Source organism: Copadichromis virginalis, linkage group LG11 (genome assembly GCF_057382275.1).
Source record: "Copadichromis virginalis isolate Kocher_CV1m ecotype Utaka linkage group LG11, C_Virginalis_male_GT1.1, whole genome shotgun sequence".
Lineage (NCBI taxonomy): Eukaryota > Metazoa > Chordata > Actinopteri > Cichliformes > Cichlidae > Copadichromis > Copadichromis virginalis.
Genome location: NC_140628.1, coordinates 39,479,375 through 39,497,561, shown reverse-complemented (window position 1 = coordinate 39,497,561; position 18,187 = coordinate 39,479,375). Strand labels below are relative to the sequence as shown.

General features: G+C 44.7%; 1 protein-coding gene and 1 long non-coding RNA gene across 2 annotated transcripts in view; one reads left to right on the top strand and one right to left on the bottom strand.

Moving 5' to 3' along the window:
• Positions 1-2,583: 2,583 nt before the first annotated feature.
• LOC146699500 (uncharacterized) lies at positions 2,584-3,583 on the bottom strand. Its single transcript, XR_014922846.1, has 2 exons — positions 3,082-3,583; positions 2,584-2,904 (listed from the first exon to the last, which is right to left on the bottom strand). It is a non-coding gene; the product is annotated as an uncharacterized LOC146699500 (long non-coding RNA).
• Positions 3,584-3,925: 342 nt separating this feature from the next.
• The window catches only part of nek11 (NIMA-related kinase 11), a 52,485-nt gene continuing 38,223 nt past the window's right edge, over positions 3,926-18,187 (top strand). The window contains exons 1-2 of the mRNA XM_085472616.1: positions 3,926-4,016; positions 4,714-4,802. Coding sequence (XP_085328742.1) covers positions 3,926-4,016; positions 4,714-4,802 — 180 coding nt within the window. The remainder of the gene's footprint in view (positions 4,017-4,713; positions 4,803-18,187) is intronic.

The following is an 18,187-nucleotide window of genomic DNA, read 5'->3' as shown; positions in this document are numbered from 1 at the left end:
TTAAATTGTGTTCAAATGTGCAAAACAGTGATGTCATGTTTTGTGACGAGGACCCAGGCACAGAGAGACTTGATGAATTTAAGAATCTTATGATTTAATAAAGAAATTTGCAGACTTGCACAGAGATGGTAAAATTATGATGACTGATAATGGAGACGAAGACAACAGACGATGAGGACAGGGAGGAGCAGGGGTTTAAATGCACCAAGGAGACATTCAGAGACAACTCTGGACAACTGGAGACATTTAAGGATGCAGGGACTGACAGAGACGGGGAAGACGTCTCATCGTGACGAGTAAAGTTGATCTTGCCTGGCTGGGCAGCTGTCTGGGTGCTCAGCACCCCCAAAGCTCTGATCCTAGAATCGCCCCTGATTTGGAGCCTCGCTACCAACCCGGCATTTCATCTCCGACAAAGTTATCGCAGAGAGAAGTAAAGCAAGTGTGTAAGTTCATCTCTGAATGTTTGTAAAGCATTCCCACGTTAAGCTTAACTGATATACGGAGCGACTGCCTCCCCCTCCCTCTCCTGTTGCTGCTTCAATCATGATCAATGATCAGCTGATCGTCTCTCTTGTTTGTTTTTGGCCCACTTTGCACCAGAAAGAGGAAACCAGCGGCTGAACAACAGCAGCACGTTTAAGCTTGATAAGCTGCAGTTAGAATTTATTTAATATTACTTTCTACACCAGGATCCTTTTCTACGCAGCTGACGTAACTGTGCAGGGGCGGGTCTAGCATGGTTTAGCCAGGGGGGCCGATAGGGCAGTAACAGGGAAAAGGGGGCACAAAGACATACTTTTCTTTCTTACTCTCATTTAAAATGTCGAGCTTTTAATAAATAATTATCTGAATCTGACACCCAAAGTAAAATGTATAGTATATATATATAATGTATAGTGGGGATCGGTGTTCTTACGCCCATTTGCTGGGAGTAAGGGCGCCCTCCGTTTGCAAGGTGCGCCTGCTGCTTGCGGCACAGGGAGGAGAGGGCGGGGCGACAGGGGATTCTCTGGTGGCTGGAGCAGCGTCTAATAACCAACTCACAAAATAAAACAAAATAAAAACAAAACAACAAACATGAAAACACCAGACATCATGATGCAGACTTATAATTTGCACCGATGTTTTTTCAAAATTCTTTGAAGTGAGCGCGAGAGCCCTCGGTGCGCCTGCTCGCTGCTGAAGTCAAAGTAAACTTTATTGTCATCTCCGCTACAGACAGTCCAGCATATAGAGACGAGATGACGAGGCTCCAACTACAGTAGTGCAAGGAAACAAACAATAAACATAAGAACAGTAAGAAAATAAATATACACTTTAGGACTCGGGGTAAAGGATCAATGACAATTTATAATTTATAGTTTGATGATTTAAAGTCTCACACACAACCTGTCAAAAGGGGAGGGGCCAGCTGCTTCCAAGTAGAGCACATTTCATTCATAATGATGTAAATCCAAATCCATTATGTATTCATGATTTGAATCCTGGGTTGTGTGAAATCCCAGAAATGCGTCTTAGACAAAGTGAATCTGTGAACTAAGGTGTAGGTGTGTTAGATCATGTTGTGGTGATCCTCGGGTTGAGGGATGGGTGTTCATACTGGAGTGCAAAATTAAAACCAATGGAAGATGGACAAGAAAAGTTCAAAGCCATCAGGTGCTCAGTTTAGAAAAAGAGAAAAGAAGAGGAGGAGAAACGAGCAAAAGATGCAGGTAAGCAGATGTGTGATTGGATGATGGCAGCTCATCCTGAAACTATCAGAATCAGAACACTTTATTAATCCCTGAGGAAATGATGTGCGTTACAGTTGCTCCAAGAAGAAATGGTAAAAATAGTAACAGTAACAAACTAAACTCCAAACAACACATTATGTTACAGATTTTAATATTAATTAGTGATTGTCAGTTGTTGATTTGTCCTGTTCTCATACAATGCATACTCTCTCTCTCTTCATGTGTGTGTGTGTTTGTGTTTCTCTGGTGAATTTCGACAACAGTTTTATGTTAATGTACAATCCTTAATATGTTTTATGTGTCTGTTTGTGTGTGTGTGTGTGTGTGTGTGTGTGGGGGGGGGGGGGGGGGGGTGGGTTCGCCCGGGGCACCAAACAGGCTAGGACCGCCACTGGAGAGAACAAGCAGGTGTCACAATAAGATGCCGCACGAATCATTGGTGTCAGTGAAGAAAATGAGTTTGTGGCCACGAGACAGAGAACAGCACAGGGACAAAGCTGCAGGCCTGACAGCAGGACGTGCATCACTGCTCCTGTTTCCACCTGGAGACAGTGTTTGCACTGCAGCCTTTGTCACATTCATTAGTGCCCTCACTGACACACAACACACACACAACACACTCCCAACACACTAAACATCACAAATCCCGCCCTCTCTCTCTCTTCCTAAACAACCACGTGTTGTCGGGGTTTTTTTTTCAATTGGTCGACATGGTACATTTTTCAACCAATAGGAAAGAGGCAGCATTTTTCTTTCTTTACTGTTTTTCATGCTGTCCTTAGAAAATGCTTCATTTTTTAACAATTTCTTGCAGCACAAACGTATCGATAGAATTCAGAGAAAAGCATCGCTTATATATTTTTTTATTCTAATAAAATAAAATGTGAAAACTGACGTATAGTTTGAAGGTCTTTCAACACAGCTTGTTGCTTTGTCAGCTTAAATGCTACTGACAGCAAGAAGTAACAGTATGCAATATATTCAGTTTGTGTCGCCTCAGCTTCATGTGACCACAGAGGAAGCAGCAGATTGGTCGCAGGAAGTAAACAAGGTGAGAACACCTGGTGAGAGCTCCTGACGTAAGCTCCTCCCCTGCATTTGTCAGTGCGCCTGCGCGTTCGTTGTTTTTAGTTTCCATGGAAACACGGAAGTCCGCCATCCAGAGTTGCTGCAGGTAAACAACACAACAAATCAAATCAAATCACTTTTATTGTCACATCACATGTGCAGGCACACTGGCACAGCACATGCGAGTGAAATTCTTGTGTGCGAGCCCCACAAGCAACAGAGATGTGCAAACACAACAACACAAACGAGCAACAAATCATCGCTCCAGTTTATTTACCTGGTTAAATGGTTCATTTAAAAACCCAAATATCGCGAGATGACGCGGCAGCTTTTCCGCTACTCGAGATCCTCAGAACTTCACTATCGGACACTTTTAGCTCTTTTTCTCCTTTTTTCGTCTCCGCCGTCGGTTTTACGGGAACAAACGAGCTGATTAAAGCAGCGGATACAAACAGCTGATAAGCTTCCGGTTGTCGTATCCTCCACCCGCGCATGCTCTAAGCTCGAGAAAACAGTTGTTTAAAAAGACATGATACTGGTACCCGAGTTCCATTAACGGACAAAGCGATTGAGTGTGTGCATTTATGGGTCCGGTCACATTTTCAAAATAAAACCAATTTCCTGAAATGTTTTCAAAATAAAATAACTCCTCTGATGAAAGCCTTAACAGTTTTCTGCTTCACTTCTCTCACTCTGGGATGGATTTGATTGTTTCTTAGACTTTTTTGGTTTCTTCTTCTTTTCAGAATGAAAGAAATACCACATCTGTGATTTTATTTTACTCTGTCTTTAGAAATTAATCTATGATCCCCTCTGTGAATCGCTACCTTATCATGGTGGAGGGTTTTGTGTATCCCAGGAATCCCAGGGGCTATGTTGTCAAATGACAAATTGGTCCTGGGTGAAGGACCAGACAAAGAGCTATTCAGAAACCCTCATGAGTGAAAAGCCTAGGAAACAGTTCAACGTGTCTGAGATAGGGTTGCCGGGGTCCCGCCCTGGAGCCAGGCAGGAAAGGACTTGGGCTCACAATCCTGTAGGCCCACCACCCTCAGAAGGTGGCTTAGGGGTTGCATGCAGTGTGCTGGGTGGCGACCAAGGGTGGAGATCCTGGTAGACCAATGCCCGGCTATCGAGACATGAAACGTCACCTGGTGTGGAAGGAGCGTGAGCTTATGCGTGAGGTTGAGAGGTTTCAACCAGATGCAGTGGGTTGGATCAGGTGGCCAAGGAGGATGTTGGATAGACCCAATGTGCCTAAATGTATACTGAGGGTACACTGGAAATGCCTAGCAGAGCCCACAGTCCGGGAGACTCCCATCCCTGGCAGAGAGTTGACAGCATTCCAAGGGAAACACTGAGTTTGAATGCACCATGTTCAGCCCCGCCATTGCTGAAGCTGCTGCACTGAGCTGGGGCTGCAAGGTGGTTGGTGCCTGTCATGGTGCTAACCACAGAAGATGGTGGACATCAGAGGTAAAAGGAACCATCGTGCTAAAGAAGGAGTCTTATCAGGCTTGGTTAGCCTGTGGGACTTTGGATGCAGCTGATAACCATCAGGCGACTCGGGAGGGGAAAGCGGTGCTCTACCTGTACTGTGTATATTGCGGCTGTAGCGTTACTGATTACGACTGAGGATATTGTCGGGCGGTGGAAGGAACATGACACGTATTTCGTCCTGGTCATGGAACACTGGACCAGTGAATTACTGTGGAGGGCCAGTGTGAACACACAGACGTAATACATGGATATCATTTTCCCATTCGGGGAAGTCGAACTGCGCTTTTAGTGACTCTGAGCTCTCCGTCGCCTCTTCTTATTCCACAGGTGAGCTGACAGGATGCCTCGGTTCCAGGAGGTGGCAGCCGGCCAACCTTTGACCCCCGGAGGCGGTGGTCTGGTCGCTAAGCGATACAGCATCCTGCAGAATCTGGGCTGAGGAAGTTTTGGTTCGGTTTTTCTGGTTCAGGATGCCAAAGCTGCAGATGGAGAGAAGCTGTGAGTAGCTTTGAATCATCTTGTTGGCATCTGGATGTTTTTGCTGCTTTTTAATCCCAATTAGATTTGATTGTTGGATAAAAAAAATTACATTTATTTAACACGTTTCAATAAATACATACATATATATGCTTTAGTGTAGAAAATAGGTTACATAGAGAACATATTTAGAGTAATAAGTAAAATTAGTGATAAAGGCACATTAAGACAAACAAAATGAATTTAAAAATGAGTAAAAACATAAAAACTGTGAAAGTGTTTACGATCTATTTATAAACGTTTGCTTCCTCTTGAGTGGATTTGTAAATGTTTGATGGTAATATTTGGAACGTTTGGACTTTTGCTGATGGAGGCCTCGCACTCGAGCTCAGAGGACACAGAGCAGTGCTGAAGCTGCAGGACAGAAACAGTTCTGCAGACGGACACTAGATGGCGATATTGGCTTGTACATGCTTGCACTGTAGCTCCTTCAGCAGATGTGCTACAGTCTTTGAGCAGTAAAATCAATCAGGCTGATTAGTGATCAGAGATCACCCACCTGTTCAGCTCCTGCCACCGAGCAGCTTTAACTGAACTTCGTCTAAGCTCACTCAGACTGTTGTCTTCAGACGCTGTGCTGTGGCTCGAGTGGCAGTGCAAGGTGGAGGATTTGGAGGTCTGTTTCCAGGCTTGTGGGACGTAGAGCATCCGCTCTGTGGGGAAGGAGGCTCAGAGGTCAGACTGGTCTGAGGCAGAAAAAGGAAGAGCATTTTTTTACTTCATCAATTTGCAACAAATATTTAAAACATGAAACTTTGATGCTGATAAACTGAAAATATTTCCATAAAACTGAATAACAGAAGAATTACAACAATAGGAAACACGAGTCATTTTTACATTATTACTCTGTCAAATTTCAGCTTTTACTGAAAATCACCTTTAGTTACTGACAGTGTTGGCTTCACGTAATGAAGCCGTTTGTGTGATTACAGACAGAGTCAAACAAAAGGTAGGTGTTTTATTTTTGGAGAATTATGAACTGGATCTTTGGACCTTGTTTGTGCTGTTTGAGCCTTTTGGAGCATTTTTAATTCGATTATATCGTACTGGCAGAACTCAGAGGCCCTGACTCTCTGAGGGTTCAGTGCCTACGCTGGATTCCTGGTTTGAGACTGGGAGAAGATGCAAACCCACCCTCGGTATTTGACAAGCTGATGTACGGCTAGTGCTGGTTCCAAACTGGGATAATTGCATCAGAAACAGCATCTGGGGGAAAATCTATGCCAAATCAAACACGTGGATCAATCTGCTGTGGCGACCGCGGGGAAATAAGGGCGCTGATGAAAGTTCTTCCATGAGGGACCATGAAACTGCTCAGGTGTATGCTCTGTATCACCAAAGCTTAGTTTTATGTACTGGCTATTAAAAAAGAGCAAAAAAGAATTGTGCACATCATGAGTTTTGCGCTGTCGTCCTCACCCTTGGGATTTTATCTCTTCTTCGCTGCTTTCAGCTCTTCTTCCTGCTCTCATGCTTTGTTTCCTCCTGTTTGTGCGAGGAACCTGTCTGTGGATGTTAGCAGAGACGGTGAGTCAGCTGACGGTACACTCATTCACGTCTGTGTGGAGCGAGCTCGGCGAACAGAGCCGCCTCCTTCCCGTCACACAGAGCTCAGTGGGATTGCACTGCGGCTCGTTGCTTTGAGGCTGCGAAATAGTTCCAGCAGAAGAAGATGTGAGAACATGAACTGGTCTCACTGGTTTCCTTCAGCTGCTTGTCGTCATCACAAAGATTTTCTTTGTGTGCGAGTTCAACAGCGGTGAGCTGTCAGTCGTAAATGCGACTTTGAACAAACGCATAATTAAATACATCACAGATAAGAAGAGACACCAAACCTGTGCTCGGGATGCATTCAGCAGCTGGTGACTCCGAGCCTTTCATGAGCTGAACGTAGCATCTCTGTCCTTTCTGTCCGAGCTGAAGCGGCTCTGATTCACAGAGAGTCAATCTGACGTCTTCTTCTTTCATGTGCACTTAACGTGGCCGGACTCTTTAATAAAAAACACACTTATGCGTGTCAGACATTCATTTATGAAATGATCAAAATCGAGTAACATCTGTTATTAAAGCGTACCTTATCCATGGACCAGCTTTGGATGATTGAGCGTTTAAAACAGTTCCTATCCTTGTTATAGTGCACGATTCATCTCGAAACAAGTCATTTTAGCTCCTGTTGTTCGCTCCCCTCCCTAAAAATATGCTTTACTGTGACTGGTCAATTACTGGAAGCCTGCTGAGGGGCAGCACCCAGTTCTTCTGAGCTCTAACAAAGAAAAAACTTCCATTCCAAAGACTTCCTGCTTCATGATGTTGATAATGAGTGGAGCCCAAAAATGTCATTTTCACGTGACAAACATTGTTAACATTTGGCTCCCTCGTTTTATTATTAGAAAGAACTGATCAAATAAGGATGAGAGCACGGAGTAACGAACTTGCTAATACTAGCAGACTTTGTTAGTGACTTCTAGCCGTCAGCCTTGTGCATGTGTGCGTGCAGATACTTGCAAACTTGTGCTAACTCAATAAAATGGGAGAATTTCTATCAGAAAGCTGGAGCATGGACGTCTTTGGTAGCGTGTTTGTACAGTTAACCACACAGCAGGGATTTCATTGGACAATTATATTAAATACTTTCAATTGCAGAACAAGGAGAAGCCCAGCAGGCAGGTAGGAGCTGCCTGCCCTCCATCCATCTGTCAGTCAAAGAGACCTCGCCCTTTTTGAGATGGCCACGCCTCCCCGAGTCTGGTTCTGCTGGAGCTTTCTTCCTGTTGAAAGGGAGTTTATCCTTTCCATTGTCACCAAGTGTTTGCTCAGAAGGGGGTGTCTGAATTTTGGGGTTTTCTCTATATTATTGTAGGCTGCTTATCTTACAATATAAATCAGCCTGAGGTGATTACTGTTGTGATTTGGTGCTGTGGAAATAAAACTGGGTCGACTGTTGGCCTGAAGTGTCCCAGGACAGGAGGACCAGGGGGGATGAATGCTGTGTTAGCCTGCATGGATCGCTTGCAGCTGCAGTATTAGAGGAAGTTTAGGATTCAGAGATGTAATCAAGAGTAAAGTTTTTCTGACTATGCTGAAATACTTCTAATCACACCTTATTATTTGTGCTGTGCTGATGTAGAGATCTGAGGTCCTTATTAATCAGCTCAGATGGAGACACTCACAGGAAATACCTGACACAAGTACTGATAACATATCTCTTCTATCTCTGTCCTATCTGCGTCTACCTCCATCTCATCACTCCTCTCGTTTTCCATCGGTCACGCTCTGTCGCTTCCTCGCCAACCCTGACACACACACACACACACACACACACACACACACACACACACACACACACACACACACACACAGTCACGCCTTCATCATCAAGTTGACGTTACAGTCGTGTACATTCATCATCAGGAGGATAACCTTAAACCCAGTCTTCATCCCAAGATGCACCTGCACTTATACAGATTCGCTCTTTGTCCCCAAAACGAGACGTGCTCCCACAATGTGTCCAACAGATTTAAGTCCCCACAGACTCTGTGATACAAGTACAAACAAACACGCGCACTCTTCAGTCCAGCCAGGGAGGATGACAGCATGCTCAGGCAGTTTTACAGCAGGACGAGGACCTGAGAAATCCTCACCGCCTTCATGTTTATCACGTCTCTGACTCCTCACCTCAGTGACTGAACACATGAATGGTCGAGTGGGCGACACACACAGGGATGCAGCATGCTGTCCTTCCAGCACATCTTTCTGTCATCTCCAAACCAGAATCCAACGGCCAAAACTCAGCAGCAGAGTGCGTTTTGTGTCTGTGGTCAAATGTCCATGTTTGTGAGGACGGGTCATCGTGTTAGACCTTCTAAGGACTTTATCTCTGGTCACTTTGGGACTCAAAGGACTGTTTGTGGGTTTGGATCAGATCAGGTTAGAATCAGATTTACATTAAAGTGACAGGAAAGACTTTTTTAGAAAATTGTTTCTTTTCAGGAAGAGAAACTTCCTGTGAGAAAGTGGACAAACGCTGAGACTGGTCACATGTTTACATCCACTCGTAATGGGCATGAATGTCATGGTAAATTTACGCTTTTAATGATTTCTTTGAACATTTATTTTCCTTTGCTGGAATCTTTACAAGAATTGATTTTTAAAAAATAAATGTTTCATTATTTTGGATTTTCTCTGAAGCAAACGGGGTCAGAGTGAACGTACAGCCAATATTTGTTTAAACGTTCATTAGGAAGCTGCACCTTGACCAGACTTCTGTCGGGGTTTTGTCCACCTTCTCAGCAGAATTATCACGGTCTGTGTGCGGCAGGCAGGACCCAAGTGCAGGACTCAAGACGGCCAACGTAAACTCAGCTTTATTTGCCGGACGGTAGTGATGGCCCGCTTGAAGCTGACGCTCCGGAGCGTGTGTCGAAAAAAACAACACACTGGTTCAGAAGCACTGTGTCGAGGCTTGCTTCGTTTGGCAAAAGTCACGTGACCAGTGACGTCCGAAGCTTCATTACGCACGTAACTGCTTCGGTACCTGATTCAAACGGATATAAGGAAGTGAATCATCCACGGGATTCGTGGAGTGTGTTGATGGTGACAGATAGCGACGAGGTGATCATTCCACTGACAGATATGGAGCCAGCGAGGAAGAGAGGACGTTCTGGCGTGTGGGAATATTTTGAGTTGATTTTGCTCAATTTATTTTATCTGCCGAAGTGAAAAACTTGAAATGTCCAAAATCATGTTTTCATAATGGAAATATCATTACAGCATATGACTTTAGGAACACTTCCATGTGAATTAAAGCTAATGAAGACTACAACAATGTATTTGACACTATACGTACATTACATTGCTACAGTTTAGAAAATCATTTTGTTTATTGTTTTTAGGTGATAGTCTGCAGGACCCAGGAATACCTGCATATCTACCAACTTGCAGTGTGGTTCCTGCACTCCACAGCCTCTTCTGTTCCATGCAAGTGGATTTTCTCCAAGACAGGAGAAACTATTTCTAAGAAAAGAAACAGACTCAGCCAGCGCACAGTAACACTAATCCTCTTTTTAACTGTAAATAACAAAAGGGCTACCTGACATAGATCATGTTTTTACTTTGCAAGTTCTTGATTAGGGGTGGGTTTTGACTATCGCTTTTCTGATTACAATCCATGCTAAATTGAATAAAGTGATATTGATTCATTAAAATCCCGTGTCGATTTGTAAATTAACGTTATTATGCCTGAAACGCCAGCATCTCAGGTTAAACCTCACAACATGTCGTCAAACACCATGCAGCTAAAACAGTACCTGGGAGCAGGTTTACGGATTCTGCATACAAACGAAAACACAGAGCGCGGACCCGACGCGTCAGAGTCAGATTTTGATGTGTCGGCGGGTCCGCGCTGTGTTTGCCTCTTTTTTCTTCGCTGGCTTCTGCAGCTGCAGGTTTCATAACTCTCTGTTTACATCTCTAATTAAGTCTCACATGTGTCAGCTTTCTTTTAATAGATACGAAATTATGGATATATACTGTTAAATGATCAGAACTGTAATATTTCTGACTGAGGCAAAACTTTCCAGATTCCAATCAAATTGAATCGGATCCTGTATCGAATCAAAATGATTCTACAAATCAGTGACGATGCAGCCGTACTCAGCTTCCTAAGCATTTTCCCTTTCCAGTTCACAATCAATCCCACCCCTAGGTCAAAAATATGTATAGGACAATTGGCCTCATCTAATATTTTGTATGAACCTGTCCAGCTGTCCAGTGATTAAACGACAAGTAGATGGAGGCAGGACTTCACAGCAGGGGCATACTCCATAATGTGCTGTGCATTCTCATATGTATAATGTATATATTGCTCACTTATTGTATTTACCAACATCAAGGAGTTATGAGCAAAGAAAGGCCACACCATAGTGCATGTTTAAATAGGGAAAGTTTATTGATCAAAATGTATTACGCAAATACGCATTACATTTTTTTCAGCCCCCCAATCGAGAAAACAAAACCAATTACATGTTCAAAGCAACGGAACGGTGGCCCAATATCAGAGAGAACTCCACTCTTGAGTGAGCAGTGATAATTGAGCAGTCCGTTTTATTTTGCAGATTCAAGCTGCTCTTCAAAATTTTCACCACCAGATGTCACCGGAGAGGACTGTGTTGAAAAGCTTCGAGTAATGAACCGTTTTTCAATACAAGCTTCAGTGCTTCGGAAAGCTTCATTTGGCCATCACTACAGAAAACTAACTAGACTGGAATCATAACAAGGCGTCTCCAGCAGCCAGAACACAGACAGATATGAGGGTACAACATGACAGAGGGCGAGCAAAACACAGGGTTAAATAGACACCAGAGTAATCAGGGAACGGGAGACAGGAGGGGCACACAGCTGGGAGAACTTAGACCGAACGAGACAAGGGAAGCAAAAGCAGACACACTGCAAACAGGACAGGAAGTATCAAAATAAAACAGGAAACACAACAGGAAGAGGCATGGACTTGACACCGATCAAAGGGAACACAGAAACAAAACGTAAGAACTAAAATCCCAGAACAAAGAACTACTAGAGCTAGAAACACAGAACCATAAACCAAAAGACTAAACACTGTCACTGACCAGGACCGTGACACGAATTGGTCAGGTTCATTTAAAGATGATTGTTCCCTGGTACAGATTCGGCTTTTAAGTGTAGTTGTAACAGCGTGGAGGTCGGGGAGGACCATGTATTGTTAGCCTGATTCCAAAACCTCTTCTGATGTGTGTTTGAATACGGCTGAATTAAGATTTGTGGCCTACACTCAAAACTCAGGTCTGTGCCGAGAAACCAGCTCAGTGTGCTTATGTATGCAGACACAATTATGCTTGTTGTTGTTGTTAGTGGGGCTGTATGTACATGTTGATGCTGTGTGGAGAAGAGAAATCTAAACGAATTTCATATTTGTGTACCAAATTCCTGCTTTTTAAAATCGTGTAAGCTGTACAGTCATTCCAGTCCAGGAAAAGAACAGATTAAAGAAAATGATTAAAAAGCCAAAATGACCACGACATTCGTGCCCATGAAGATGATTCGTTCCTGTTAGAAGGGAGTTTTTCCTTCCCGCCGTCACCACCAACACTGGGTTCTCTCTGTGTTATTAAAGGGTCCGTACCTTCCACCATAAAGAGCTTTGAGGCGAGTGTTGTTGTGATTTGGTGCTATATGAATAAAACTGAATTATTGCTGTGATGAGTGTGGAGCTGTTAATATTTGTGCCCTCAGATGTCCATAGACCTTTGGTGCTGTTGCATGTTTACTCTCACACATTTGAGCTCATAGCTCTCAGCTGTTTTTGGATCAATCTGGAGTGTGCTGCTCAATCTCAGGTGCCGCCCCCCACGCCGCCTCCTGCTTATGCTCCTCTTTGTCCTTGTTATCTCCTGAAAGTCCTTCTAATAAAGGCTAGCTGCAGCCCCCAATCCATCTTCTGCCCTCAGCTGTTGTCAGCGGTTCACGGTGTTTAGCTGGAGGTGTTGTCCAGGGACATGCTCACAATGAAGGGCTCTGTGGTTTACTCGGACAGGGCGAGCACCGAGGAGGGATTTTGAGGATTCGTAAAGAAGATAAATTAATCCTCTGTTTGTTTAACGGGAAGATTGAGTCTACGGAGCCCCGCAGGGGACATGGAAGAAAAAAAAAATTAAGACGGACTTTTGCGAGATCTCGCAAAACAAACGTATTCTTCGGCCTTCGACCTCCCGTTAGCTCGAAGCTAACGGGAGGTCGAGACCTACTACAGCCGGGAGGAACACCGCTTTCCCGGCACATCGTGCCTCGACCTCCCGGTCGGCTTCGAGCCGGCGCCCGAAGAATGCGGCTAAAACTGTTGCGAGATCTCGCAAAACTCGCAAAAGTCCGTCTTAATTTTTTTTTCTCCCATGTCCCCTGCGGGGCTCCGTATGAGTCTCATAACTAAGTGATAAATAAATAAAGCTTCAGAGCTCAGGAGGCAGGAAAGGTTTTTCTTTGGAACGCCAACAAACTTGAGTGTGGTGCAGATCAAAGTGTCCATGAAGCCAGGCTTGTGCGACTCGCCATCATCCCTCCGTCTGTTACGTCCGTGTTTTATGTCAGCGTACAGCCGACACGGGCGAGGTGAAGTATTCTAGTGGCTACCAGTGTTTTGAATCCAGAAGGGCCAGATGGATGCTGGTAACATTTGACTCTAAGGGGACCATAATAAATAGTATCATAGAGCCACAGATCAAGCGAGCAGCAGCGTTATCTCTTCTTTTTGGGAGGAGTCTCCCCCTGGTGGCAGTGAATATAACAGCTCTTATTTTATGAAATCGTGTTTGTTTTGTAAATTATGGTCCAGTTGGAGCCAAAGGGACGATTAAAAAAGAAGATTTTTGTTTCTCAGTCATATCTGTCGTGGTTGTGCTGTGTGGCAGGCAGGGCGAGGACCCATGTGCACGACGCAAGACAAAGGAAAAAACTCAAAACGGCAGCTTGCTGGAAAACTCACATCGAATACAAAGCTAAACTAGAAAACAAACCAGGAACTGAGAACTAGTAACACAGAGGGACAAACACAGCATCGTGAGGGTACGACACGATGACAGACAGAGGAAAACACGAGCAGGATGGGGAACAGGTGGGAACACAGCGGGGACTAATCAGACCCAACGAGACAGGGGAGGCAAAACTAGATACGCTGATGTAGGACAAGGACTATCAAAATAAAACAGGAAACACACAGACCGAACTCAGACTCAAGACACGCAACATGAGACAACATGACATGAAACGTGGGACACGGGAGCAGAGATTAAACACAGGCTGAATCCCTAACCAAAACCAAAACCATGAACAAAAATATTTCTCATCATGTTTGGTCTCAAAACACTGTCGAGGATTCAAGAAGGTTCCATGAGTGGGCGACGTCACAGCCAGTGTCAGGTTAAGATTACGGCTGAAAATAATTTTAAAAGCCTTCGTTTGCTCCTTTTCTAAGCTGGCTTCACCCTTCGTTGTAGTAAACAGTTCAGTAAAAAGAATCTAGTCTCTGCGCTGAACTTCCTGCGCTGTCTGACTGAAAACAAACTTTTCTAATGGCGGTGCATGTGGCACGTCGAGTGCTGCGTGGCTGCGAGGCGTTGGCTCAGGAAGCGGCGCCGCTGAAGGACGGTTTTCTGACTCTTTCTGCAGGGCGTCATTCAGAAAGAAGCCGACCGTGAGAAGTCTTTGTGTTGTCAGAAAGCAGATGGCGAGCCGTTGTTTAGAGTCGTCATCTCTGCCCTTTTCACCATCTGACAGGTCTCACCCCCCTCTCCTCACCTCCTCCCCCCTCTCGCCTCTCCCTCTCTGATAAATTTGGACTGGGTGGCCTGATCGACGTGTCAGCGTTTGCTCATAAATCTCTGACATCTCCGTGTGCCAGAGACGGACTCGGCCTCACGCCTTCGTGGTTTTCACCGTGTGTCGCACGTCGGGAGTGAGGAAGAGCGCTCCGCTCGATTACGGTGGAAAAAATGAGACTTTAGAGGACAAAATGAAAACGCTAAGCGCCCCAGGTACGTGACCCCTCTATCCGTTTGGATGCGGTTTCCATGGCAACAGAAGTGCAGCACGTGTCACGGCTGAGCGTTGTTATCAAGATGGAGGAAACTCTGAAAAGAAGCTGTCAGTACACTGAAAACAAAGCAGAGAGCAGGATTCATCAGAGAAACCGATGATGGTTTACAGTCCGTGTAGAAGTTTATTAGTTTATTGTGAGCTAACAGAGTGAATTTCAGTTCAATATTTAGTCTGAATAGTTGACAAGTTAAATCAAAGTCCTTGTAGAAGTAAAATTGCTACATGTTTAAATTAACGAGGGATGCACATCTCTAATTTTTACCATGAGTTAAAAGCTGGACATAAAGCCTCACCAGTGAAATCTGAGTACAGATCCTTGTGGAAAGCAGGTCGTACAAAGTGTGACCAAAAAATTGTGAGAACACGTCCATAAAAATCGAAACTACTTCTGTAACGCTGGATCTACTGAAAAGTGATCTTTTACATTTATTTTCATCTTCAGGAAGCAGACAAAGTCACTCTGAGGACGGAGCAAAGATCCAGAAACTCTCTCCCCAAACCTAATGTGCAACCATCAGATGTTACATTTAAACTTTGCCTAAAAATGTATATTTTGACAGGATAATGTCCACAGAAGAAGGCCTCATGGACAAAGATGCAAATCATGCACAGGAAGCTTCTGGTAGCAGAGATGAACTATTGGACATGTTTTTGTTGAATAAAACTGTATGTAGGTTTAAAGGGAATGAAATACATAAAAAATGAATAGTCCCATGGGATAAGATTATTTTCTGCTTACTGAAAGTTAAAGATTGATTAAAGATGCTTCGTTCTGCGTTTTTTTTTTTTTATCTTTAGCGTTTTCTCCAGAGACAAAGAACAGAAGAAGAAACACCTCCAAACAACCAGAAAACCTAAAAGTGGGACACAAATTCTCCAAACTCTCTTACAAAATGCTTGCTTTTAAAATTCATGTGTCTCAGATGCTGGTTTTTACATTTTCATCTGCAGACACTCACAGGATGCAGTGGTTCATTGTTGGATGGCATTCCCGGGAATCTCACAGTGATATCTGCACTGTGGATTTACTGCATGAGGTGAAGTTTGGGTAAAATCCAAAAGTCCCATCTGTTTGTCAGCTGAAACACTGAACACCACATGCGGTGAAACATTTCTGTTCAGTGCAGCAGGTGCTGGAGATTTTAATCACCCTAAATGAGACATTACAGACCGGTCTCACATATGTCGGCAGATGTTTTCCTTTGGTACTTAGTCTGGAAATGTCTGCAGTAACCTAGAAAATTAGAAAGTGGAGCTTTTGCAGATGTGGTTAATGTTGCTGAGAAAGTAAACATTAGAATACGTGTAAAATATGGAGAACATAACAGTTAAAAACGCACACATTTTACTGGTACTAAAATAATTGGATAAGCAGAAGAAGATGGATGGATGGACGGTTGGATGGATCGATGATGGATGGATGGACGGTTGGATGGTTGGATGGTCAGATGGACGGATGGACTGACGGATGGATGGACGGTTGGATGGATCGATGATGGATGGATGGACGGTTGGATGGTTGGATGGTCAGATGGACGGATGGACTGACGGATGGATGGACGGTTGGATGGATCGATGATGGATGGATGGAGGGTTGGATGGTTAGATGGTCAGATGGTCGGATGGACGGATGGATGGATGGACGGTTGGATGGATCGATGATGGATGGATGGACGGTTGGATGGTTGGATGGTCAGATGGTCGGATGGACGGATGGATGGACGGTTGGATGGATCGATGATGGATGGATGGACGGTTGGATGGTCGGATGGACGGATGGACTGACGGATGGATGGACGGTTGGATGGTCAGATGGATGAATGAGTGGATGGATGCACACCTGCTGTATAACAGACACCTTTGTGAAAAGCGTACCAGGCTCTGGGGCGTGGACCCTTTTGGTGTTTGATGCGTAGAGTTGTATATGTCATGCTGTTGTGCGTGTTTAATATCAGGAAGCTGTTTTGTAAATGATTTTCTCAAGCAGCTTGCTGCTGACCCATTTAAGCTACAGGCCGGCTCTATTTAAAGCATCGAAAAAGAATCTCATTTGTCTTCTGCTCCTGAAAGCCGGGAAGAACTTTTCAAATGCAGCCAACAGGAGCATGGATGTCATGTGTGAATGCTGTTTACCCAGAATACAATCGTGTCCACATACTTCTGGCTGTACAGTGACGCTCTCACACAGACAACATGATGCAAGCAGTGACTCACCTGAGCTCGTCTCCTCTGAGGTTTTAGGAGCAGCTGTGTGACCTCCATCGTCTCTGCCACACCTGGAGTTTCTGTTTTCAGTCTCTGACAGAACACGCTCAGGTTCGTTCAGCACAAACTTCCTGAATTCACCTGAGATCTGCTCCAAAGGTTCGTACACACCTGCTTCGGGTCCTCGGAGTCTTATTCTTGATCTCCCCCAGTCGCGGTTTCTTTGCAGCAGCTCCTCAAAGCCGAAGGCTCTGCCTCCTGTTCTACTTTTAGAAACTCTCGAAACCACAAATAAATCAGCAGTCTGAGAAAGAAGTCCTTTATTAGGTTGATGAGGAACTGTGAGGTCTTTAATGTTATGATCCTGATTATTCAGGACTACATGTGGAAAAAATCTGCAGTTAACAGGAAGCCAATGAGAAGAAAAACGCCTGCTGTGGCATTTTGGTTCAACTGAAGACGTTTCAGGGAGCTTTTAGAGCAGCCCGATAATACTCCCATCATTTCTCTCGTGTCCTGTGAACTCATAATCTGTCTGAGTGATTGATCAGTGTGCTCAAATGTCTCAAACTGCTGCCTGTGCTCGTCCAGCCTGCTGAGGCTCTAAAATCTTACTTCCTGTTGTGCTGATTTATCCACTTCCTGTTAAGCTTTCCCTTCAGCAGGAAGTTGTAGGAGCCAGCTGGGCGGCCTCTCGGAGAGGCTCAGACGCTGGAGGATGCATTGAGATAAAACGATCACCTGAGGGACAGGTGGAACGTCGCAGCAGGCCAGAGGAAGCTTCACCTGGCGACGTGTTTGAATCATTTATGTCTGAAAAGTCAATCAAAACGATTTGTTCTCTTATACCAACAATTTATTATGCTCAACAGCAACTGTGCAGGAGTGAAATAGACATATTAGACGACAGGAATAAATAAAAAAGCAGGAGAAAGGAGCAGGAGTGTTTGAAATCAGTACAAAGAGTTAATAGAGTCTGTGTGAGCGTCCTGAGTGATGAGGGTCACTCAGATTGGTGGGCAGGGGTCGGGGGAGAAGCTGTTAGTGAGTCTGGAGGTGTGGCAGCTGACTGACCTGAGGCGCAGACCAGAGAGCAGTGGGTCAAACAGGTGGGGGGCGGGGTCACCTGTGATGGCCCTGGTTTACTTGAGACAGGAGGATCTGGTGATGGCCTCCAGGTGTGTCAGAGGGCAGCCAGTGATTTTTTGGGGGGTGCTAATGACCCTCAGTGCAGCCTTCCTGCTCTCAGTCGTGGCCCCTGAGTACAAACACAGGAGGATCACGCTCTCCACTGAGGAGGGTAGAGCAGCAGCTCTGGGGTTGAACCCTGAGCTGTAAGCTTGTGTATCTCACCTGGCTCCGCCCTCGGCCTCTGTAACCTCTGCTCACCTTGCTCACATCATGTTTCTGTTCTTAATGTTGCCTCACAGAAAGAAGGTCCTGAGTTCAAATGCAGCGGGAGCCTTTTGGTGTAGTTTTTGTTCCTCTGGTGCTTTTATTACAAACATCATGTTTGA